The sequence below is a fragment of the Enhydra lutris genome, unplaced genomic scaffold, assembly GCF_002288905.1.
Source record: "Enhydra lutris kenyoni isolate GAN:26980312 unplaced genomic scaffold, ASM228890v2 scaffoldscaffold2, whole genome shotgun sequence".
NCBI classification, from domain to species: Eukaryota; Metazoa; Chordata; class Mammalia; order Carnivora; family Mustelidae; genus Enhydra; species Enhydra lutris.
The window spans coordinates 12199501-12225290 of NW_019154086.1; the positions used below are offsets into that span (position 1 = coordinate 12199501).

Below are 25790 nucleotides of genomic sequence, written 5' to 3' on the forward strand. Positions count from 1 at the left end.
CTCTGCTATGAAGAATCATTCATTGGCTTCCCTCTTTAAATATTACTGGTTGATGGGAAGGAACTCTTTTATTTATTTATTTTTTTACACAGTAACTGAGTTCCTTAATATTTTAGCTAGCTCTAGAAGTGTTTTAAGGGTTCTGAGACACGGAAGTCTTTATTTTGCTGTTTTTGATTCCTCTAGATGGAAAGACCAATTTGGATGAAAAGGAGACATTTGCTGAGGTCCTTTGCCACTGGTGTTTTTGTGCTTAGTAATCATCAAGAGTAGTTGAGTGTCAGTGTGCCTGAGGGAAGGGGTCTGGACTAGGTGACCTTTGATGTCCATTTCAGCCATGTGACTTTTAGATTTAATTAGCCATGGATGCAATGCTATTAATGTCCGTGGGCCAGAGGGACCGCAGTTGGAGCTGGGCCAAGCAAAATAAAGTGAAATCTATAAGGCTGTTCTCCGTGGAAGAGTGTAGTGTCAGTGTGGATTAACAGATAGGGGAAGTCTGTTAGATGAAGCAAAAAGAAATCCCAAAGGTGGTTTGGAGAAGTGGAGGAAGGGGTCAGATGGTGTGGTCATTTACATGTTGTATTGCTGAGGTCGCATTGTTAAGTGGGCTTTTTTTTTTTTTTTTTTGCTGTTGATAAAGATTTGAAGATTTGAGTTCTCATCGCCCATCGGATTATGCCCAAGACTTTCCTACCCAATGATCCTCTTGCAACACGCCAGCCTTCCTCTGCCTAAGCGGCCCTCATCCTCTCCTCCTATGTCAGTGGCTGCCCGGTCTGCAGGAACTTTGCAGCTTCCGCCACAGAAGCCTTTTGGGCAGGAGGCTTCCTTGCCTCTGGCTGGGGAAGTAGAGTTACCGAAGGGAGGGGAGCAAGACTCTGCCCTGGAGGAGCTATGTAAGCCCCTGTACTGCAAACTCTGCAATGTCACCTTGAACTCTGCGCAGCAAGCCCAGGCTCATTATCAGGTAAGGGGAGAATGGAAGGCCAGGCATTTGGTGAGAGAACCTTTTAGGGCTTTGCCCATTTCAAAGTCTTTTCTCCAGATATGACCAGTTGTGCCTGGAATAATCACGATGGCTTAGTGAACGACTAGACATTAATTTGTTTGATTACAAGCATAATGTTCCCTACATTAAAAGAACACATCACTTTTCACAGAATGAGACGTCAACCTAACTGTGTGGCTTTTGATATCTTGCTAGTCATTGCATGCTAATGTATATCATCTATGCTTGTGTACAAACCTGTGATCCTAAGGTGAATAGTTTTTGAGACATGATGTACCAAACTCAATTCAGACTGTTTAGGAGAATTAGCCTAATGAATATTGTCTTCCAGCTAATACAGTTTACATCGGTTCGAGGTAATCTATGAATGTTATGCTTTTTCTCTTTGACCTCTGACTCTTCTTACATAACCTGTCACTGCTAAAGAAAACACAGGTATTTTTCTGTGGCTGGAATAAAATGACATTGGAATATTGAACCTTACCCTTCATAGGAAACATACTCTGAACTGATGATCGTTTCTGAGATTTAAAGCTCTCACCTCCATGTAGAGTATCTAGTTGAAAGGACAATTTTAAAGGGGTTATTACCTAAGAACAAAGAGAAAGCTAACCTTTGTCTAGAAAGAGAGAGTGCAGTATTTCTTTTTATTCTAGATTGCTATCCGTATACAATTATATAATTTCCTTTTTTTGGAGAAAGGAGACCCGAGAAGCAATTGAGGCCAAATGCCACTGAATGAAAGGATGTCTTCTGGGTCAGCACTGATTTGACTCTTTATTCTCTGCATGAATAGCCACAATCATAAGACATATGGTAGAGAGATGACTTAGACAGGTATTTCTTCTATCGCGAGGCTCTGTCTGTAATGTAAAGTTGTTATTTACTCTAGGTGAAAATCTTTTTCTGTTTTGTTTGGATCCTAAAGACTGATGATTGTGTCACTTTGTGATTATACCTCAGAAATATTTTGAGGGTGTATTGTTTTCTCTAGGATTGAGGGGAAGACAGAATGTGTCGCTTCCCTGGAGTTGCCTTTGTTTGGGTTTGTTTTGCCCTCAGGTGTAGCGCATTGAGTTAATTATATCTCAGATTCTGGCATTTGTCCTCAGTGGTGCATAAAGGCATCTTCTGGTTTTATTTTTACATTTCCCCCCTCCTTCAACCTCACTCTCATTTCCTCTGTGTATCACTCTCCAAACCATAGTGGTTTGATATGGGTCTTCCTTTGCCTATTTTGCCATTTGAGGGGAGTTCTATTAGGATGCTGCTTCTCAAACCCAAGACACAGTGCTAGCTTTCCTCTTCATATGTTCCTGTGACATATTCAGTGTTACAGCCTTAAGACCCCCTTTGAAAAAATCAAGCTTGAGATCTAAAGTTTTGGGTTTTAGCTGTATAAAGCCCCTTGTAAGTCATTAACTTGAGAGAAAACCCACCTTTGTGCCCTTTAAAGAAGAGTTGTTTACTTTTATGAGGTAAAACTCTTGGGCAATATGTAATTTTAATATATGTGTATGGGTTATATCTGTATCTCCTGCCTTTTTTTCCTCCTAATATCACTTTGTGTCTCCATAGACAGTGATGGATGCTTCTGGTTATGCATAGAGAGGATTCAGTTTGAGCAGGGTCATTGGATTATAAAGCTTAAACTAGATAAGAAACAGGATCTGCATTTTTTTTCTTTTGATTCTGTGTTTTCATGCGTGTGTGTGTGTGTGTGTGTGTCTCAGTAATCAGATTTTTAAGTGGAAAAGTTGGAGGAGAAGGGCAGCCTGTCATAGTGGATAATGTAAGCAGCCAAAAGCTTGGGTAAAGATAAAGAAGAAGATAGTTGGTATTAAGAAAGTAGAACCTGATGGAAAATTAAAAGTTTCATTTTTTTTCCTAAGAGTTTGTTTCTAAGAGCTTAGAAGCAAAGATTTGAATGAAGTCAATGTTATTCTTAAAGAGGGAGGGTTTTTTTTTTTTTAAGATTTTATTTATTTATTTGACAGAGAGAAATCAGAAGTAGGCAGAGAGAGAGAGGGGGAAGCAGGCTTCCGCTGAGTGGAGAGCCTGAAGTGGGGCTCAAACCCAGGACCCTGAGATCATGACCTGAGCCAAAGACAGAGGCTTAAACCACTGAGCCACCCAGGCACCCCTGTTTTTGTTTTTTTCTTTACAGAGAAACAGGCCAAAGGAGTTAGTATATGAAAATATGGAGCAATTTCATTAGGATAGTATTAAAAAAAGTTAACTTTAGAAGTAAAATCTAGATTTCAGCAAAAATGATATGGTCAAGATGACAGAGTATGGATCAAAGAGTAGATCAGAATAATAAACAATTAGAGCATGAACATTAATTAGAGGTGGGGGAAACCACTATAGAGGGGAAACATAGAAATATCTACCTGAAGGATGCATCAAAGTCTCCGTACATGGTACAGAAATAGGCGGTGATTTTTAAAAAGGCTACTAAAGACAGGGGTAGGACCAGCGAGTAAGGCTTACCAAAAACCAGGATTAGGCAGATTGACAATGATTCTAAGTAGACTAATACAACAAAGTGGTAGATGAGATGATGGAAAGTTTTATTTCTGAAAACCTGCTTTATCATTTTTAATATAGAGTGATACTAAGACTGAAAATTCACTATTTCAGTTATGTGTGAGATAAAAGGGGTCAGTGGTAGACTGTTTATAAGCTGGATACACATTTGTGTAAAGTAATAAATCACTGTGATTACATTTCTCCAAACAGTTGAGTCAGTTGGTGCCATTGTTGAAATCGCAAAGTTTCAAATTGCCCATGTGTTGTTAACCAACCTTCACTCTGGTGTGAGTGGTGTTACACTAGAGTGTAACTGTATCATATTCCAGAAATCCAGGACATACAATGGAAGCTGCTTGATAAACACTTCCTTTAAGCTCACTCTGACATCCCACTTTTCCTGAGTTGGGGCTGCCTTAGCAATGAAGCATGTGTATCTGTGATCAACACAGATTTAGTTTTATTCCCAGGACTTGTCACCCAGTCAGTCTGCTTCAGAATACCCTGCATTGTTGTTTTATTTTTAATGATATTGCATATTTTTACAGTCTCAAATTTATGGATTTAGTTATATCTTAAAATAAAAGCTTTGAAAGAAAAAAACATGCCTTCATTTTATTAAAATCTGTCTGCAGGCTTCAGGTTACTTAGGGCAAGCCTGGCATGGAGTAACACAACACTGTGTTAACAGCATACATGCCCAGAGGAAGAACTACTTTGGGTGGAAGGTTGTTAACAGAAATAAAACAAACAAAAAGATGGATAAATTTTGCTAGGGCGTCCACAGTGTAAAATAATGTCAACCCATGTATCTGCTAATTTGCATGTCCGTTTGAAAAATAACTACTCAGATACTCAAAGTACATTTCTAAAGTTTGTCATAAATATAGGTTTCTGTTTGTAATATTTAGCAGCCGAATAGTAATGTGCCATATTAATTAGATTAATTTGAAAGTGAGACAGAATGCAGGTTAAAAAAAAGTAGTTTTAGAGTTATGAGAATGCAGTTGATGTTATCCCAAAATTTAGAATACTGATTTTAGCACTTATATTTTAACATTGGTCACATTGGTAACATTGGTTTGGATGGCATGATTAGCAACTCTAATCTCAGCTAATTTTATGTTTTCAAAATTCTCCCACCTGGTTATTTTCCAAATGAACTTGCAATGGACTGAGCATAGTCAAATGGCACTTCATTAGGGGACAGAAGTTTTCCTTGATACTGCTGAAGGTTGTGTCTCACCAGCTCTCTGCCTTCCCATCCCAGTACCGCTACCTCATTTCTTCTTCCAAAGAGTACATATCTCTTCTGACAGGCTGATTCCTCACCCTAGCTCTGGTTTTCATCACCTGTCATCACTTCTTTACCTCAATCAAATTAAAAACCTGCTCATGTTTTTCTTTGTAAATAAAAATAGCAACAACAGCCTTTTCTTTGCTTTTAATCCCTCTGGTTGGCAACTTTTCTCCTCTCCTTAGAGTTCTGACAGGTATAATTGTCCTCTCCTGGTCTTCATGTCCCATCTGTTCCCCAGCCCACCCCTGCATTCTGGTTTCATTCCAATATTCTACTGGAAGGGTCCTCTCCATGGTCACTTGTGACCTTACCGGGCAAATCTAGCTTTTTCTCACTTGACCTTTTGTAACATTTGCCACTGGTAGCAGTTCCTCAAAACATTTAATGAAATTTTAACTCAAAACAACACCTGGGGAACAAAGGCCATATAATGAAAAGCAGTAATCACCTGTGCTCCATTCCACCTCCATCCCCATCTTTTCTTCTCCATTCTCTCTTCCACTTCTCATCTTGCCTTGGCTATAGTTTTACTTTGACACTGTTAAGGTTGATTGGATTTTTGTTTATTCAATAATAAATTAAGTTTACCATGCTCTATTTGTAGGTTGATTCTAATTGTTGGAAATTGACATTCAGCATTTGCATTGCTATAACTAGGGAAATATTATTCTTTGAAGAGGTGTTTTCTTCTCTGTGTTTCCAAAGTCACGATCCCATGATACTCAAGAGGAATGTTCAAATGGATGACCCTTTCTTGAGTGCCACCAGTTACTCAAAATCATGTCCTTTGTAGTTTGTGTCATATGTGGGTTGTAACTTAAAAATAACCTTTTGTTTTTCTTGAGTTTCTGAAACTTTAAAAAGAGGGAGAAGAATCTTATGCTTTTGTAAAAAACAACTACTAACTTCTTAATCATTCTTTTAATTGCTTACAATCCTTTTCATTAATCTTCATTAAACCCACGGGATTTCCTGTTCTAATTTGGATTAGTTGTTTCATAACTGGATCTTGACTTTATTGTGTAGCTTATTGTATATCCTAGAGTTTTTATTTGCTTTTCTTCTTTTTCCTTCTTTCTCTCCCATAATGTATCTTTATCATAACCCCATTTCCCTCTCCAAACTCTCATACTTTCCACTGTGGAATTCCTGCTTTATCCTAGATCCCCCCCATCTTCCTGTTCCATATGCAACTGATTGCTCCCTGGGATTGCTACACAGCTGTCAAATTTGGATTTTTCTTCATTGCCCTCTGGCTTGGGCTACAATTTTCTAAATATGCATGCTTTCTATTTTTCAATCTTGTTTTGTTGGAGTACATCTTGACATTATTTGAAGGAAGAAAGAATAAATATAAATGTATATTATAATAGATCTCTGTCTTTAAAATAATGTGAGAGAGTAATAAGACATAAATTTTTTTGTGAGCTCTTGTGTGTCTAAAAATGTGTGTATTATGGCTTCATAGGTAACCATTCATTTTCTGGTTGAAAGTTACTTTTCCTAAGAATTTTAAAGGCTGTACTTAATTGTGTGTACATGTGTGTGTTTGGTTTTTTTGTTTTGTTTTGTTTTTATTTATTTATTTATTTTTAATCTAGTATTTCTGAGGAGAAATCTTACTCTGATTCTTATTCTTTTGTGGGTGACCTACTTTGGTTTTGGGCTTTTTTCCTCCTGGAAGCTCTTAGGCTCTCCTTTTGATCCTTGATATCTGAAATTTTACAATGATGGTTGTGTTTAGTTGTGCATCTTTTTTTCATTTGTCTTGGTCAGCACTAGAAGTTCTTTTCCATTTACATATTCCAGTTTCTCTTGAGCTCTGGGGAATTTTCTTTGATACTGTTTCCTTGATAATTTCTTCTTTATCTCTTTTCCTGGTCATTCTATTAGCACTAGCCTGGACTAGCTGGATTGATTCTTTATATTGCTTATCTCTCCTTTCTTTTATCTTTACTTTATTCCTTCTTTTATACCATAAGAGGTATTCTTGAATTCTAAACCTATATTGAATTTTTTAAAATTTTGACATTTATGTCCTTAATTTTTAAGGGCCTTTTGATTTCTTTCTTTCTTTTTTTTTTTTTAAGATTTTATGTATTTATTTGAGAGAGAGCATGAAGGGGGAGAAGGGCAGAGGGAGAAGCAGACTCCCCGTGGAGCTGGGAGCCTGATAAGGGACTCAATCCCGGGACTCCGGGGTCATGACCTGAGCTGAAGGCAGTTGCTTAACCAACCGAGCACCCCGGGCACCCAAGGGCCTTTTGATTTCTTATTGTTCCCTTTACTAGCATCTGTTTTATAGGCTATTAGTTAAGAATATGAAATCATGGACTTTGGGGTCAGACTAGTCTTCAAATTGTAGTCTTATAACTTACTAGATGTGTATCACTGGAAGACATATTTCCTAACTTCTCTGTGTCTCATGAAGAAGAATTTGTCGATGATACTAATGATACTGCACCTTAGTGTGTGTAAGACATTTAGAACAGTTCCTGGTGTCTGAGATGGTGTTTAATACTGTTGAGTTTTCTGAGGGAGCAGTGGAGCATGGTAGAATGGGCTCTGGAATGAGATTGTCCCCAGCTCCGCCATTTACTCGTGGCTTTGGTCAAGTTTTATTTTATTTTATTAACTTTTCTGTTTGAATAACATTTAACTTACAAACCAGTTCCAAAAGCAGTCCAAAAAATTCCTGCATGTACCTCATCCAGATTCCCCAAATGTTAATACTTACATAACTGTCCTACAATTATACGAATCAGAAAATTAACTCTGATAACAATAATATCTAATCTACAGACTACGTTTCACCAATTATCTAATGGTGTCCTTTTTTTTCTGGTTCCAGGGTCTGATCCAGGATGAAATTTTGCGTGTGGTTGTTTTATTTCTTTTAATTTAGACAGGTTTAGTTTTTCTTTGCTTTTAATATAGTCTTGCAGTTTTTGAAGAGTTGTTTTGTAGAATATCCCAATTTGAGTTTGATTGATGTTTTCTCATGATTGCATTCAGATTATGTGGCTTTGGGGGCAAGACTATCACAGGTGATGTTGTGTCTTTACCAGTGCATCGTATTAGGAAAGATGTGAATATTTTGTATCACTGGTACTATTACTTTGGTCACTGTTTAAGATGGTATCTGCCAGGCTTCTTCTTTGTAAAGTTACTGTTTTTCTTCTTGTGTTTAATAAGTATCATGTGGGGAGATATTTTGAGACTCTGAATATTTTATTTCTTACGGTGTTTTCATTCATTAATTTTAGCATTCGTTGATGATTCTTCCCTATAGTGATTATTACTATGGTGTTTGCCAAATGGTGGTTTTCTGTTTTAATTATTTTTTTTTACATGTATTGGTTGGAATTTTATTTTAAAGAAGAAATTCCTGCTTTCTTAATTAATTCATTCATTCAATCACCATAGATTATGGATTCTTATTTATTCTGGGATGTAATCTCTTACTATCATTATGTATCCTGATGTTTATTTTTTCCAGATTTGACCAGTGTGCGCCCCTTCAGGTTGGTGGTTGTGTCCTTTTGACATGACCCTGTAATATTTGTTGTACTTCCTTAATTCCTGAGTACAAAAGATTCCAGGATTTTCTTGTATTTTCCCCATGCTGGCCATTTCTTCAAGGAGCCAGGTTTCTTTTATTGGAAAATGGTATTTAGAAACCAAAACCTGAGTGCAGGGTATGCTTTTCACTACTGGGATATTATTGTTTCTAGATCTTCTCAGTGACAGAGCTAGTAATATTTACCTATGTATATACATTTATATTTATCTACATGCACGTAATGTTGAAAACTGAGTTCAGACTGATACTTCCAATTTCTGTACAACACAACAGTGTACATTCTAACGTTCCATCTTTTCTTAATTTTTCACTCCTTTCTTCAATGGGGAAAAACCTAGGCTTCCATTAACCACAAAACAAACACACACACACTTTCTTCCTCTCTCAGTATATATAGTTTGGCGTTTGATAAGCTATATGCCCATGAAAAACAAACCTACTAACCAGGGGATAGCATTTGTGAATTGTTCTTTTTGTCTTTAGGATGATATATTGTCAAAATACTGTTTTACAAAGTTACTTAGGTTACAGAGTTGCTGCCTGCTAAGGTTCTTGTTTTGTAAAGTTTTTCTTTACTATTTTTCTTCTTGTGTTTAATAAGTATCATGGAGAAGTTACTTAAAGACCATGTGAATAGTTTTTTTTTTCCTCCCCTCCCCATTCAGTATGGTTATGTTATTCATTTTTCTATATAGTTAGATTTGTTTGCTTCTGTTTATATTTCATTTTTGATCCTTCCCTATCCTTGTTGACTTTGATTCTTTTTCTAAGTTTATGAAATGTTAATCTAATTATAAAAGTCAGAACAATACAAAAATGTATATGTAGAAAAGTGTCACACTCTACCATTGCTTATAGTCCTCATACATTTTTATTTTTTACTTTTATTTTTTGAAAGAGAGAGAGAGAGTAAGTGAGTGGGAGTGGGGAGGAGTAGAGGGAGAGAGAATCTTAAGCAGGCTCTATGTTCAGTGCAGAGTCTGATGAGGGGTTCAATCTCATGTCGCAATCTCAGTGTCAGATAGTTAACGACTGAGACACCCAGGGATCCCTTCACACATTTTTAAATGATTTTACTACCCTGTTCAGTTATTTAATGTGTTATTATCTGGGGTTGTCAGTTTTTAATGATATCCCAGCTAAATTGTGTATTGCAGAATCAATGAACTTATTCTACCTTCTTCTTCCTTTTTCTGTCTGTCTGTCTGTCTCTCTCTCTCTTTTAAAGATTTTATTTATTTATTTGACAGAGAGAGATCACAAGTAGGCAGAGAAGCAGGCAAAGGGGGAGGGGGAGGCAGGCCACCCAGTAAGCAGAGAACCTGATGTGGAGCTTGATCCCAGGACCCTGAGATCATGACCTGAGCCCAAGGCAAGAGGCTTAACCCACTGAGCCACCCAGGCATCCCTTTTTCTGTCTCTTTTTTGTTGCATTATTTCCATTGTGTCATAACATGTAATATTTGAACATTAATCTTTCACCCTCATCTCCACCTTTACTTCAGTCTTCGATCTACAATTATATCCATGAAAATACTCACCATCAGCCTTTTCGCTGAAGTTTTCCCAGTCATTTCTTGGTTGAACTAAGCTCCAAAAGATTCCTCAAGCAGGACTTAGGAGTATTGAATTCCTAGGGTTATGTATTTTTAAAATGCTTTTCTATAGTCTTGACTCTTGATACAGGGATAGTTGCCTGTACATCAAGCCTTAGTTCATACTTTTGTTAAGTTTAAGAAAAAATACTTCTCAACTACTGCCTTGTTTTACATATTATGGATGACATTCTAATTCTTACACATTTGTAAGTTATTTGATCCTTTTGCCTGGAGAGCTTGAAATGTCATACCTTTTAAAAGATATACTTTAGATCTGATTGTTTTAGATTATTTTTCCCAGATACTTGGTGTGCCTTTTCAGTATGTGGATTCAGGTCTTTACTTACCTTTGGACAGTTTTCTTGGATTACAGTTTCAAATATTAGTTCTGTTTTCTTGTTTTGTTTTTGTCTCTAGGGACTCTGGTTTGACATAAAGTATTTCTTCTTTATCTGTTTCCCATTCCATTGCTTCCTCTCTGATCCTTTAAAATTTTCCTACATATTGTTTTATTTTTTGTGAGAATGAGCGATTGCTCACTGGGATTTGATGTTTTTCCCTTTTTTACTTATGGTTATTTTGAAGTCTGGGCATTCTGTGACTTCTGGTTCTGTGGAGGGCATGGCTTCTCTGTATTTTATTTGTTTTTCTTACTATTCTGTATTGTTTAATGAGGGCAGATGGGTACACACAAATCCAGGCATCTGTTGCTGAGCTAGCTGAAAACTCTTGGGCAAGTTTTTAACTATCTGAGTTTAGTTTCCTCATATGTAAATTGGGGATAATAACACCTACATGAAAGAGATATCATGAATATTTATTTAGAACACTGCCTGTCATTTAAGTGCTCAAAAATTGTTTGTTGCCATTATTATTGTATGTTATAGATGTAATATTGGCTTGAAAACTGTGAATACTGCCTTGGAAATAAAATATTTGATACTCTCTAAAGTTGACTCTTCCCGCAATAATGTGTACCTGACCTTCTGCTTTTTCAGGGACATGCTTTAGTGTTTGCACCATCTGTTCTTCGGTCATGCAGATGAACCTAAGTAAAACCCATCTTTAAGACTAATCTTCCATTGACTATTTCCCCCTTCTAACTCTCAACCCTATCTCTGCTTCCTGTCATAGAACTCTTCTAAATAGTTGCCTATACTGGTTCTTTCTACTTTTTCACATCTCCCATTGTCTCCCCAAGGCACTCTGAGTGACATTTTAACCCCTAATAATCTACTGAAATGGTTCTAACAAAGTTACTCTTGACCTCTAATTTTTAAATCCCAGCATTACTTCTCTGTCCTGATGTTACTAACTCTTCAGTAGCATTTGACCTGGTGAACAACTCCTTTTTTTGGTTAGTTTTAAATTATTATAAAATACTTCAGACATAAAAAAGTACAAAATAATATAATGAACATGTATATTGCCATCTAGCTGAAAGAGTGAAAACTATCCATTCAGCTGAAGCCCCCAAGCATCTCTTCCCAATTGTGTCCTCTCCCAATACTCCCAGATGTAGCTACTATACTGAATTGATATTTATTGTTCCATTACTTCTTTTGTACTTTTGCTACATATGTGTTTTCTTATGTACTATGTAGTGGTTTTCATGTTTTTAACTCCCATATTAAAAAAGTTATTCTCACATATCTTCTTTTGCAACTTGTTCTTCTCATTCAGCATTTTGTTAGGAGAATCATTCATGTTGCCATGCATGGCCCTGGAATGTTTATTTTCACTACTGTATAGTGTTCCCTTATATGAATAGACTGTAATTTATGCATTATCCTATAGATGGATACTTCAGTTATTTTTTTTTTTTAAGATTTATTTGTTTATTTTTAGAGACAGTGTTTGAGCAGGGAGAGAGCCAGAGGGAGAGGGAGAAAGAGAGAGAGAGAGGGAAGCAGATTCCCTACAGAGCATGGAGCCCGATGCAAGGCTTGATCCCATGACCCTGAGATCATGATCTGAGCTGAAGTCAAGAGTTGGAGTCCTATATATACAATGAATATTATGCAGCCATCAGAAAGGATGAACACCCAACTTTTGTATCAACATGGATGGGGCTGGAGATTATGCTGAGTGAAATAAGTCAAGCAGAGAAAGTCAGTTATCCTACGGTTTCACTTGTGGAGCATAAGGAATAATGTAGAGGACATTAGGAGAAGGAAAGGAAAAGTGAATTGGGGTAAACCAGAGGGGGAGACGAAGCACGAGATACTGTGGACTATGAGAAACAAACAGGATTTTGGAGACGAGGGGGTGGGGGAGATGGGTGAGCCTGGTGGTGGGTATTAAGGAGGGCACATACTGCATGGAGCACTGAGTGTGGTGCATAAACAATGAATCTTGGAACACTGAAAAAAATTAAAAAAGAAAGTGTAAACAAAGACTTTTCTTTATCTTTAATGTAAGCTGCCTATGAAACAAAGATTCTGTGTTTTTATCAGATTTTTGATTACTTAAGGAACTGAGTCTTTGCTATTAAGAGAGCCAAGTGTTTTACCACCGTGTGACTTTTCGTATATGTTAAATTTCATGGGAAGCATTGTGAAATAAGAAGTGATACTAAATTTTCTTTAGAGTATATTTGTATGAAATTCCTAAACCTAAATACCAGTGCCCTGGTATTATGGTGTCAGTCATCATTTGAAAATGTCTCAAGGAAATAACCAAATTCTCTTGTCAATTGCTGAAATAAAGTCTCATCAGATCCTTAAGCCCCCCCCCCCCCCCAAAAAAAAACAAAAAACAGCTCACCTGCTGTGGAAATTGCTTTTCCTTATAGTTTTACCAATGAAGTGTATATATTAAATACTTCCAGGGTGCCTGGGTGGCTCAGTTGGTTGAGCCACTGCCTTTGGCTCAGGTCATGATCCTGGACTTCCAGGATCGAGTCCCACATCGGGCTCCCAGCTTCTTGGGGAGTCTGCTTCTCCCTCTGACCTTCTCCTCTCTCATGCTCTCTCTCACTCATTCTCTCTCCAATAAATAAATAAAATCTTTAAAAAAAATTTCTAAATACTTCCAGGTCATTTTGCCAGTGTTTTTATAACCTTATGTAAAATAAATAACCAGTAAGTTAAAAAAAAAAAAAGTTGGACTCCTAACTGACTGAGATGCCCTGACACTTCAATTATTTTTCCTTTTCATTATAACTAACTAATAGTCCTTCTTTGAACATTCTTACAGATATCTCCTTGTATGTAAGTTTCTGGTGATACCTAGAAGTATAGTTTCTGGGTCATAATATGTCTAACTAGATTCTCCTTTTTTTTTTTTAACATTTTATTTATTTATTTGATGCAGAGAGATCACAAGTAGGCAGAGAGGCAGGCAGATAGAGAGAGGAGGAAGCAGGCTCCCTGCCGAGCAGAGAGCCCAAGACGGGACTCGATCCCAGGACCCTGAGACCATGACCCAAGCCAACCCACTGAGCCACCCAGGCGCCCCTAGATTGTTCTTTTGAAGCACCTTATTCTAGGCTTCCATAATACTCCCCACTTATCTGGTTTTCACTTTGACAGGCCAAACATTCTCAGTCTCATTTTCTGGATCTTCATTCTCTATATTATATTATCCTAGGGCTTTGTCCTTAGTTGTCTTCTCTCTACCCAGCTCCAGCTTTGATTTACTCTGATTTATCCCCCATGCTAATCCCAGGTTGATTTTTATCAAATGCAATCCAATCATATAACTACTTTGCTTAAAGTCCTTCAGAGGCTCCTGTCTGCCTATAAAGTCCAAGATCTGTTTCACCATTAAGCTCCCTAAGTATCTCAACTCCTACTCTTCTCCAAAGGATCCAGAAGATCATCTCTCCTTGTGGCTTTTTAACCTTACATGCTGGGCTTTTGATCATAGTATTTTTTCTCTTCACAGTTTTCTTTCCCCTTACTCCTTACCTGCTTGGTAAACTTTTGCTCATTTTAAAAGATGATTTGATTTTCTCCTTTTCAGGGAGCCTTCTCCGACACATTTAGGCAGAAGTAAGAAATTCCTTCTTTCTGTTCTCCTGGCAGTTTATTCATTATCTCTTTTATAATAATTGATTCATTTATTCAACAAATCTTACTGTGTGCTAGAAACTGTTCTAGACATCAGGAATAGAAGAGTAAACAAGACAGGTCCTTATTTTTAGGAGTCTATATTCCAGAGAGTACAGAAGAGAAACAAGTAAACAGACAATATCATTTTAGATTGTTCTAAGTGGCAGTAGGATAAACCTGACTGTGTGATGGAGAGCATGTTGTGCAGAGGGTAGGAGGATGGCGGGACACTTCAGATTCAGAGACATGCCATTTGAGTTAAGATCTGAAAGGAAAAAAGGAGCCAGCCAAGCAGAGATCTGCGAGAAGAACCTTCTAGGCAAAAGGAACAGCAAGTACAAAGGACCTGGAGCTAGAATGAGTTTTATTTCTCATAGTTCTGGAGGCCTAAAGTCTGAGATCAGAGCAATAGCATGGTTCCAGTGAGGTCCTCTTCCACACTGTAGACGGTCAACTTCTCCTTGGATCCTTGCATGGCAGAATGAGAGAGAGGGAGCTTTGGGGCTTCTTTTTACAAGGGCACTGATTACCCTTATGACCTAATCACCTCCCAAAGGCCCCACCTCCACATACCATCACATTGGGGTTAGATGTCCACATATGAATTTTGGTGGGACATAGTCATTCAGTCCACAACAGAGGTGAAGACAGATAATTTGGGAGCTACTTACTTGTCAAGATTATATTTTAAAGCTATGAGACAGGGGAAAATAATGTAGATGGAGAAGAGGGCCAAGGCTGGAGCTTTGGATGTTGCAGCATTGAGAGAATAAGTGGTGGGTAAGGAGGGCATCCTAGGAGACAACAGAAAGGAGTATTCATGGTGTTGTGCTGGCCAGATTTAGAACATGGTGAAGGCACGAATGTACCCCTGGATTTGACTCCCTGGAGGTCACCATGACCACAGCAAGAGCACCTGTAGGACATTCCAGTGGTCAGAAGGTAGAACTCATCTCCTTACTTTAATTAACTGCTTACATATATCTGTCTTCTCCTCTTGAGCGTGTGCTAGTCCTTTTTATTTCTAGGGCTTAGCATATAGTAGATGGTGAAAGACTGTTTGCCTAGTAGATGGTGAAAAGACTGTTTGCCTACAGGTTTGAAGTTTACAGTGCAGTCTGAAGAATAACACATTGTTTCACCCTCATTTGGAATGCTTTCAGACCACTGGCCCTTCCCTCAAATTTCCGTCAGTTCAAGGAATATAATAATGTGAATAACTACTTAAACAAAACATGCTGGAGAGGTGAATGCATCTTAACAGTGGTTCACAGTGCTTCCTGAAGTAGTCAAAGGTCTTGCTTTGGATTCAGAGGGCCTCCTGAAGCCCCTGCTCCATTACCTAGCCCAGCTGAAGGAAGGTGCCAGCTCAAGTCCTCCACACTCTGTGGATCGCAGCTCCTCACCTGTCATATGTGGATAATATTAACAAATTCCTCTTACAGGAATTTTTGTCAGCAGCAAATGAGCTAATGCACACAAGAGCCCTTTGCAAGTAAAAAGATACTCTGTAAGTGCTATTTTTGTAAAAAGAATTGGATTATCCATTTCCTTACTGACTTATAAAATAGATTAGATCACAGTGTAATAAAATTTGTATTTAGGCAGTGGCATATGAATGACAAGTTGGGGGAGGAAGTAGATCACTGGAAAATGTGATACTTTTCCAGAAATATATAGGAAATTAATTTCTTTTGGGTTTGTTCTCTTATCTTTCCCAGATAAATCTTTCACTTCTGTTAGAACTGAAGTGTAGACTCTTTTACTTTAAGATCTAGTGGGCTCTTTGCCCCGGTGTTGCATATATCTGCAAGAATAAAATGTAGTTAATATTGCTTGGGTTTTTTATTTTTTCCCATTTTTTCTATTACTATTATTTTTTTAATGGATACATGAACTCTAGTTGACACATTTTTTCTTGGTGACTACTCATTTCACTTTGGTTCTAGGGTAAAAATCATGGTAAGAAACTCCGAAATTACTATGCAGCCAACAGCTGTCCTCCTCCTGCCAGAATGAGCAACGTGGTGGAACCTGTGGCTACTCCAGCTGTTCCCGTCCCTCCGCAGGTGAGACACACATATCAGGGTGGGAGTTGTCCTCTGCACACATGCTCATGGATGAAGTTTGTCATCCAGAGGCCCGTCAAGGTACAGTTGGGCGAATACTCCTACAAGGTTCTACTTGGCACTTTTAACTCCTCAAACTGTAGTGCAGTGTTTAAAGCATGCCAACATCCATGACCTTGAGATTTCTCATTGAGTTGGTTGTGATGCATGAAATGAAGAAAGAAATATTGTTACATATGGCTTTTTCTTGGCATGTCTTAGAATTCTGGGTTAAATGACCCTGAATGTCTAAGCTCTGCCCTGAATGAAAAGAGAGGTTTTCAGTATTTATTTCTTTATTGTAGTTAATCCCACTTACTTTATAATTTGCCTTCCAGCAAGGTCAGTTTTTTGAGATTGCCCCTTTCTTCACACTATGGAGAGAACCTGTATAAACTTTTTCTGGACTTTAATATAATGACACACACTTGAGATTCACATTCCTTTCACTGGTAGATAAAGCAGATGTTTTAGGCAAGATAATGCTGTACTTTAATAGCCTCTGAAATATGGATTGTATTCCTTAATCTGTTTTTGTCCATAGAACAATACATGGTCATAAATAATAATAGCTCTAATCAAGTATTTACTATGCCAGGCACTCTGCTAAGCACTTTTCTTACATTACTTCGTTCAGGGCTGGGACTAAGGTGAGATGAGGGATGCCCTTGACTGAGGCACAAATTTGAGAGGGAGCCAAAACAGTAATGAAGATAAATATTTTAATGTACTACTTTAAAATTCCAAATGAATCCGAAAAAATCAGTGGTAAACGAAATGTCAAAAACTTAAAGCTGGGTAAGTATTACTGATTTTCCTTTTGCCTCAGGCTGCAGTATAGCTTGGCATGGCACTGTGACTGTCCTGTCTTTATTTAAAATTTTGATATTTTGTTTATGATAATTTCTTATATTAGGTTTGATTTATATAAGTGTTCCATTAACATATTATTTTATCTTGATTATTGAGTTTTTTGATGCACCCTTAAATTTTATGCCCATGGAAAATGCTTGCCTTGCCTTAATCTAGTCCTGGGCCCTAAACTTCATTTCATGCTTCCAAGAATTTAAGAGGTATTGACTTGACTACTCCGAGTATAATTCATGGGCTAGCAGCATTTGTCTCACCTGGAAGTTTATTAGAAGCTCAGAGAAGCAAGTAACTTGTCCATGGTGTTATGTGTTTTGTGAAGTGGTGGAACAAGAATTTCTTTTGACCTTGGACTTCTGCTCCTAACTGCCATGGTGTAATTTTACCTTCCCTAATGTCAGTTTTCCAGTCTTTAAAACATGGATGGCAATACCAGCTTTTCCTCCATCCTCACGAATTTGTGGGGTAAATGAGAGAGGATAAAAGCAGAATCAAAGAAGAGAAAAATACCCAGACAGATCTTCAGGCTGAGAAGTTTTCAGGGCCCTGATTCTTGTTCTGGACAGGACAGCTGCTCCCAGCTTGGGACAGTTTTCAGCTTGCTCCCCCTCCTTGAGGGAACCTTCAGAGCCTTCTTTCCTAGCATAGCCCTTTGTGATTTTTGGAGACTGCTCTTCTGTCCCCCAGAAAATCTTCCCATCCTGGTGAAACCGTGCAGTTTCCTTCAGCTGGTCCTGACAGGATATGCTTCCAGACTCTTTATTAGGTATTTTATTCTCCTCTAGCCCAAATCTAGTTTGTCTTTTTTTGTTTACCCAACAGTATTTATTGAGTACATACTATCTTCCAGGCACTGTGTTAGGTTTCTCTGAACTCATTTCTCAGCCTGAATACGGTTGCCTGTATCTGCTGGTTATTTTTCCCTACTTATATTATATCCATAGCTAATTTGTAGACTTTGTGGGGGACAGAGGCTCATTTGTAAATATACATCTGCTTATCCCTTCTGCATTAGGTAGCAAGCCCTATAAACAGTAGGCATTCATTAAATGCTCGTTGATGGATTCTGGAAGGACTTGATCTTTCTGGTAATGTGATTTTAGGGTTTTCCTATACTGCCCTGAATCTTCTATGCTTCTTTTAAAAAATTTCTCCATGGAGATAGCAACAAGCCATTAATAGGTTTGGTACAAAGGTGATTGTAATACAAAACCATGATTATCTCCCAGCCTTTTTCCTTTGTTGTTGTTGTTTTTCTGGAATGAATTACATCCTCTCGTTATAAAGCTGAGTGCTTGTGGTCATATCATAACCTTTGGTTATCTTTCAACTCTTAGGAACTTTGAGGGGAAGGAGGGCAGAAGCTCCACATTTTTTTTAACTTTGTCTCTTGTGTCTTTGATGTCAGATGGGCTCCTTTAAGCCTGGAGGCAGAGTGATCCTGGCCACGGAGAATGATTACTGTAAGCTTTGTGATGCCTCCTTTAGTTCTCCGGCTGTGGCTCAGGCTCACTATCAAGGGAAGAATCACGCCAAGAGGCTGCGGCTGGCGGAAGCTCAGAGTAACTCATTCTCGTAGGTATTGCCATTTTCTCTCAGGCCAAAGGGTTGTGTAAGACTGTCTTTAGAGAAAAAGAGCTGAAAGGGATCCTTGTTTAGAAGTCTCACACTTTTCAAATTTCTTTTCTCCAGGGAGTCCTCAGAGGCCGGTCAGCGGCGGACCCGGAAAGAAGGGAATGAGTATAAGATGATGCCTAATAGGAGGAATATGTATACAGTACAGAATAATTCAGGTACCGTGGCCACATTCTGGAAGTGGTCTTCTTTATTTTTATTTCCTTTAATGATAATAGCCCTGAGAATTTGCGGTTAGCTAATTGTTCATTTGTCTAGTGGCTTTTCAATCTGGTGTTTATTTCAGGTCTTTATTTATTTTCTGTGTAGTTTATTATTTATTTTTATTTTAAATTATAGTTTATGTTTTAAGGCCTTTTTTTTTCAAGACTTTATTTTTATTTATTTATTTGACAGACAGAGATCACAAGTAGGCAGAGAGGCAGGCAGAGAGAGAGAGAAAGAGAGAGGAAGGGAAGCAGGCTCCCTGCTGAGCAGAGAGCCCGATGCGGGGCTCGATGCGGGGCTCGATGCGGGGCTCGATGTGGGGCTCGATGTGGGGCTCGATGTGGGGCCTGATGTGGGGCTCGATGTCGGGCTCGATGTTGGGCTCGATGCGGGGCTCAATCCCAGGACCCTGGGATCATGACCTGAGCCGAAGGCAGAGGCTTTAACCCACTGAGCCACCCAGGCATCCCTGTTTTAAGATCTTTGATCATAGTCCCTTTACACTGCTTCTGGTGTTTGCCAGCCGAGAAATGTAAAATGCGTTATAAAAATGGGCTACTTGGTTTAAAGTTGTGTCCTGTTAAATCTCCATTTGTTGGGGAAAATAAAAAAGATTGAGCAGTGGCTTTAAACTTGGGGGAGTTTTTACAAAATACACATTCCTGAACCATGACTTAGAGATATTTAGTCAGTAAATTCAGAGTGGGACCCAGACATATGTGTGTTTTAGAAATGCTTCCTCAGTGATTCTCATATACACCTTCAGTTCATCCTCTCATATACATCTTCAGTTCAGAACTGCTGCATTATAGGAATGTTTTCTGCATTTTCTGATTATCTCCAGGAAGGAGAGTTGGACTGAATAGTCCTTTATCCTCCCCCGTCACAGCTTCCAATGCACACATATACTAGGAGAGGTAACTCATGGGAACAGTAGATCAAATGAAAAACAAAAACATTCATTGGAAAGGCAAGATAAACATAGAAAAAGGGACATAGAGAAAGCATAATGTACTATGATTAATAAAAGTTGAAACATACATCAGTGATTATAGTAAGTATAAATTGACTGAAGTCCCAGTTACAAGACAAAGATTACAAGATTGGATTAAAAAAATTCAGCTGAGAGGGGCTGGGTGGCTCAGTCAGTTAAGCGGCTGCCTTCCACTCAGGTCATGATCCCAGGGTCCTGGGATTGAGTCCCGAATTGGGCTCCCTGCTCAGCGGGGAGTCTTCTTCTCCCTCTCCCTCTGCCTGCTGCTCTGCATACTTGTATGCTCTCTCTCTGTCAAATATATAAATAAATAAATCTAAAAAAAAAAAAATTCAGCTGAGAGTCACCTGGGTGGCTTAGTTGATTAAGCGTCTGCCTTAGGCTCAGATCATGATCCCAGGGTTCATGGGATGGAGTCCCACATTAGGCTCATTGCTCAGCAGGGAGTCTGCTACTCCCTCTGTCTCTGCTCCCCACTGCTTATGCTCTCTCTTTCTCTGTCAAATAAATAAATAAAATCTTTAAGAAAAAAAAGTTCAGCTGAGGTGTAATGAGCACTGGGTGTCACATAAGACTAATGATTCACTGAACTCTACCTCTGAAACTAATAATACTCTATATGTTAATTGAATTTAAACTAAAAGAATTTAAGAAAGAAAATAAGAAAAAAAATAAAGAGAAAATAAATAAAATAAAAAATTTAGCTGAACTGAAGGAAGCTGAGATAACTGCATTAATATTAGGTAAAATAAACCTTAGGACAGAGGGCAGTTTGGACTGTTTTCTGGGCAGAGTACAATTAAATGAGGGATCAATAACAAAAAATATATTTAAAAAACCCTACAAAATTTCCATTTGTTTGGAAATTTTTAAACACTTCTAAATAACTCTGGATCAAAGAAGAAATCATATTGGAAATTAAAAATTCCTTTTTATGTATGGGGCGCCTGGGTGGCTCAGTGGGTTAAGCCGCTGCCTTCGGTTCAGGTCATGATCTCAGGGTCCTGGGATCGAGTCCCGCATCGGGCTCTCTGCTCAGCAGAGAGCCTGCTTCCCTCTCTCTCTCTCTGCCTGCCTCTCCATTTACTTGTGATCTCTCTCTGTCAAATAAATAAATAAAATCTTTAAAAAAAAATTTTATGTATTTGAGAGTGATCGAGAGAGAGCACTGTGCATGAGCAGTGGGAGAGGGGCAGAGAAAGATGAAGAGGCAGACTCCCTGCTGAGCAGGAAGCCAGAGGCTCTTTGGGACTTGATCTGTAGTCCCTGGGATCTTGACTTGAGCCTGAGCCAAAGGCAGATTCTTATTCTTAACCAACTGAGCCACCCAGGTACCTGGAAATTTAAAATTCTTAAAATCAAACAGTAATAAAAATATATTAAATTTTGTAGGATACAGTGAAAGTAATATTTTGAGAAAAGTCTTAAATATTTATTATAGTAGAAAAGAAAGCAGAAAACTAATAAGCAATGGTCCAACTTAAGAATTCAGTTATATAACTGGGTATTTATTTACCCAAAGAAAACAAAAACACTGTTTTGAAAAGATATATGCACTCGTGTGTTCATTTCAATGTTATTTACAATAGCCAAGATATGGAAGTGACCCAAGTATCCCTTGATAGATGAATGGATAAAGATGTGGTGTGTGCACATGTGTATACACACACACAGACACAGACACACACACACACACACACACACACACACTATGGAATATTATTCAGTCATAAAAATGAATGAGATCTTGCTATTTGCAACAACATGGATGGACCTAGAGGGTATTGTGCTAAGTAAATACAGAGAACTCTAGGCAAGGGGCCGGTGGCTTTGGCAAAACAGTGAAGGGGAATGGGAGATACAGGCTTCCAGTTACGGAGTGAATAAGTCAGGGGATCAAAGATACAGCATAGGGAATATAGTTGGTGGAACTATAATAGTGTTGCATGGTGACAGCTGGACTGCACCTGTGGTGAGCATAGCATAATGTATAGAGTTGTGCAGTCCCCGGAAACTAATGTAACAGTGTGTGTCAACTATGCTTCAATAAAAACAAACAAACAATACCCCCCAAACCTAAAATACATTAGTTATAATTTGATTTGCCTATAAATATGTCACATTGAATATTTTGAATGCTGAAGGAGAATTTATTCAGGTAATTATAGATTAGCTTTTTTTTTTTTTAATGCAATAGGCCAGTAAATTCAGTTTAACATAGTTAAAAAAAAGAAGTCAGTTATGTAAAAAGAAAAAAAAATTACCAATAATTCCGCCAACATTTTTGTATATGTTAGTGTGTCATTCCCATCTCTATATATATTCTTTGAAATAGAAATGTGATTATACTCACAAAACAAACTGAGGGTTGCTGGGGGGGGGGGGGTGGGGGGAGGGGGGGGGGTTATGGACATTGGGGAGGGTATATGCTATGGTGAGTGCTGTGAAGTGTGTAAACCTGGCGATTCACAGACCTGTACCCCTGGGGATAAAAATATATGTTTATAAAAATTAAAAAATAAAAAAAAAAGAAATGTGATTATATTTTGTGATATTCTTGTTTCACTTAATAGCATATTATAATCACATTTTCATGTAACCAAAGCAAATCAAAGAGTTTTTATTACTTACAGTGACTGCATGGTTTTCTGTTGCATTCATTACCATAATTTTTCAAATAATCTATTTGTTCTCCTTTTCCCACATCCTCCCATAAAAACTTGTATGCACACTGATGAAATAATGTCCTTGTTGATAAATCTCCATACAAAAATTCTCAGTGTTTTCTTAGGATAATTCTTAGAAGTAGAATTTTTGGATTAAAAAGTTAGTATAATGATAAAACTTTTCATATAAAGTTAAACAATTTTTACAATTTTACTTACTTTTTAGAGACATTGTCATTTGGAGCTGGGGTTTGGCTCTACAGTAACCTTTCTGACAGTAGTTGGAGGAATCATTTCGCTTCTTAGATTGAACGTGTATAAAATTGTAATTTAAAAAAATCTATTAATTTTGCATTCATTTAAAGCTGAGAGTGAATTTTATAATTTGAGCTTAGGATGACATATTATAGTGATAATCAGACTGTCATCATTTATGTAGTGAATATTTTGAAGTGAATCCATTTTTATCTCTTGCTTTAGCAGGTCCTTACTTCAATCCCCGCTCTCGGCAGAGAATTCCACGTGATCTGGCCATGTGTGTTACCCCGAGTGGCCAGTTTTACTGCTCCATGTGTAATGTTGGGGCTGGTGAGGAGATGGAGTTCCGGCAGCATTTAGAGAGCAAGCAACATAAAAGCAAGGTGTCTGAACAGCGGTACAGAAATGAGATGGAGAATCTGGGATATGTATAGTGGTTGTTGTATTCAGATAGAGCAGCTTTTCCTGCCTGTTGTTTGCCTTCTGTCAACATGCCCTGCTTTTGTGGTCCTTTTGATCTGAGTATATTCCTCTGCTTAATGTTAATACGTGTAACCTGCAGTGGTGTACCATGAGCTATCAAGACTGGGGAAGGAAAAGAATGTGCTTCTTAGGTCATGATGCATTTTCAGGTCAGTTGTGTTGATCTACTTAGAGCATGTGACCTACCTACCCCACGAGAAGTAACTTTTTATCTTGACCAAGTTCTGGTCAACTAGTAGCCTGATCACTTAGAGCTTTAACTATTCAAAAATTTAAAATTTTCACCTTCTTTTGCAGTTTTAGTTTTACGTACTGTTAAGTAAAGAATTTTATTGAGTTCTTACTTCAGATAATGGTAAAAACAGGTAAGCAGAGATTCTGGTTTCCCAAGGTTTCTTTGGAACCACCTCAACACAATGCCTTGCCAGTAGGATATATGAATATAAACCGGATTAGGGTCTTTCCCAGGACATGTTTTCCCCTTGTCTTCCCATTATTGATTGAATATAGATTTTCTTGGATTTATACACTTCCAGTGTGCTTGTAGACTTCCCAACTGTGAAATTTCATTTCCACTTGTGGATTTTACACATTTAAATGCCATCTTCTTCCTTCCTTCCCCCTTCCCCCACCCCACCTCAGTTGAATTAGCTTGTTTAATGAGCTCATTTTCATGCCCCAGCTATTTTGTGGGCTTTCCAAGCCCCCTGTTCCAATATTCAATGCATTTAAGATAGATATGCTATTTTTTAAAAAAATATTTTTCAGATGGTTTTGAGAAATGTAAAGATGTGTTTGATTTTTCAATTTAGAGTTATTCACTGATAATAACCTACTTATATGACAATCTTGATTGTTAAGTTTGGATCTCTTGATATTTGTTTTGGGAGACTTTTTTGATAAACTGATCCTTATGGTTTACTTATGTTCTTTCCTGTCTTACCCGTTGGTTGGCTACTCTGAAAAATACTACTACCTTATTATTTTATAGATAGAGAGGATTAAAAAAAAAGTTAACCAAATTTTAGTTTCATAATATCCAGTAGTAAAATACATGAACTTCGGTTCTTTGTAATTCAGCTTCTTTAAAGGTTGTGGAAATACATTATGGATTACTTTGGTATCTGATCATTTTAATAGTATTATTATTTGGTTTTGGTTTTTAAAATAAGAAGCTCTAGTGTATGGCTAGATAAACTAATGGAGTACTCTATGAACTTTAATTAGTTGTATTTTATCTACTTACTGTATTTACATGGATAAGACTGGTGCTCATCCATACTTTTTTTTGGAAGGCCACATTCACCAGGAAGTTTATAATGAGCAGTATCTTTGCACTATGGTCAATTCACATTTGATTGCTTTAATTAGTAATTAAAAATAAAACTCCTATTTTTCCTTGATAATTCTATAGGCAAAGAGATGGGGAGAAGGAAATTACAATCATCATTCCTTGCCTTTAATCCTTATGAACAATTTTTGAGCAATGTAGATCTGTATTTAAAATTCAGTTTTGGGATAACCACTGGTACAATTATCAACTTGTTCTTCTGTTGAAGTAGAGGTTTTTTGAAAATAGAATTGTTTAGTACATTTTTTTCCCTCCCAGAAACAGGAGAATGAAATAACATTATTGAGATTCTATCTAGACCTGTGACTCTGAGCATAATAATCCTTTTATACAATTGATTAGTTTAGACCAATTTAGAACTTATTTTATTGGTCAGTAGGTTACTCATATTGCTGCTAAGTATCATTTTTGGGTAGAATTTAATATTACAGTGCTGGCCACTTAGTTCTTTAATTATTTAAAAACTTTATTTTCCTCTCTTTCTCTGTATGTCTGTGTACATATAGACATACATACATATATGTATGTGTGTATATAAGTACATATATACACACATACATATATATTTATGTGATACCGTAGAGAAGATTTCATTGGATCCTTATTTCAGGTAATAGTAGAAGATCGTGGATAAGAATTTACAATTTGTAAAAGTGGCATTTATCCACTTTCAGTTTTTCCTTTGCAAATAAAATTGAAGGATTTTCCCCACTCTCCCCACTTAATAATTTCATTACATATATACAAAAAGCAGTGGACTTAAAGGCCTTGATGTCTTTTCCTGGCCTTGCATATTCAGGTTTCCAGTCTCCCAGTGCCCTTAATGGATGTTATGAATGCATAAACGTGTTTTCTTTAAAGAAAAAAGTTAGATTTATAGTGTTATTTCTTACTTGCTCTATTTCTTTGCACTAAAGAAGAGCTATGTGTTTGTTTTATATGACACTTTAGATACCATATTGCCTACAATAACTCGGTTTGCTCCTTAATTTCCAAACTGTAGGAAGTTGATAACTTCCATGATCATTTATAGAGGTTACCTACACATCCAAAAAAAGAGAAAATCACAGATCTCTATGACAGTGGATTGTTTTGGGGTTGTTACCTTGCAACATTCTCCTGTGCTCCATAGGTGATG

The 25790-nt window shown here is 37.6% G+C and overlaps 1 protein-coding gene across 2 annotated transcripts; it reads left to right on the forward strand.

The window, feature by feature from the left end:
* Nucleotides 1-614: 614 nt before the first annotated feature.
* LOC111151694 (zinc finger matrin-type 3) lies at nt 615-25213 on the forward strand. 2 transcript variants are annotated; one of them, XM_022509836.1, is made up of 5 exons: nt 615-970; nt 16030-16149; nt 18467-18633; nt 18751-18851; nt 23041-25213. In XM_022509836.1, exons 1-5 carry the CDS (start codon nt 701-703, stop codon nt 23250-23252), a joined length of 870 nt encoding a protein of 289 aa, XP_022365544.1. In that variant the 5' UTR covers nt 615-700; the 3' UTR covers nt 23253-25213. The 2 variants fall into 2 exon arrangements, with proteins under 2 accessions (XP_022365544.1, XP_022365555.1); XM_022509847.1 differs by having other exon boundaries at nt 669-970; nt 23044-25098.
* Nucleotides 25214-25790: the final 577 nt, after the last annotated feature.

Coding starts and splice junctions, on each gene's coding strand:
- LOC111151694 (XM_022509836.1), top strand. CDS start 701: ATGATCCTCTTGCAACACGCCAGCCTTCCTCTGCCTAAGCGGCCCTCA. Junction 16,150..18,466: donor CTGTTCCCGTCCCTCCGCAG/GTGAGACACACA, acceptor CTTTGATGTCAG/ATGGGCTCCTTTAAGCCTGG. Junction 18,634..18,750: donor GCTCAGAGTAACTCATTCTC/GTAGGTATTGCC, acceptor TCTTTTCTCCAG/GGAGTCCTCAGAGGCCGGTC.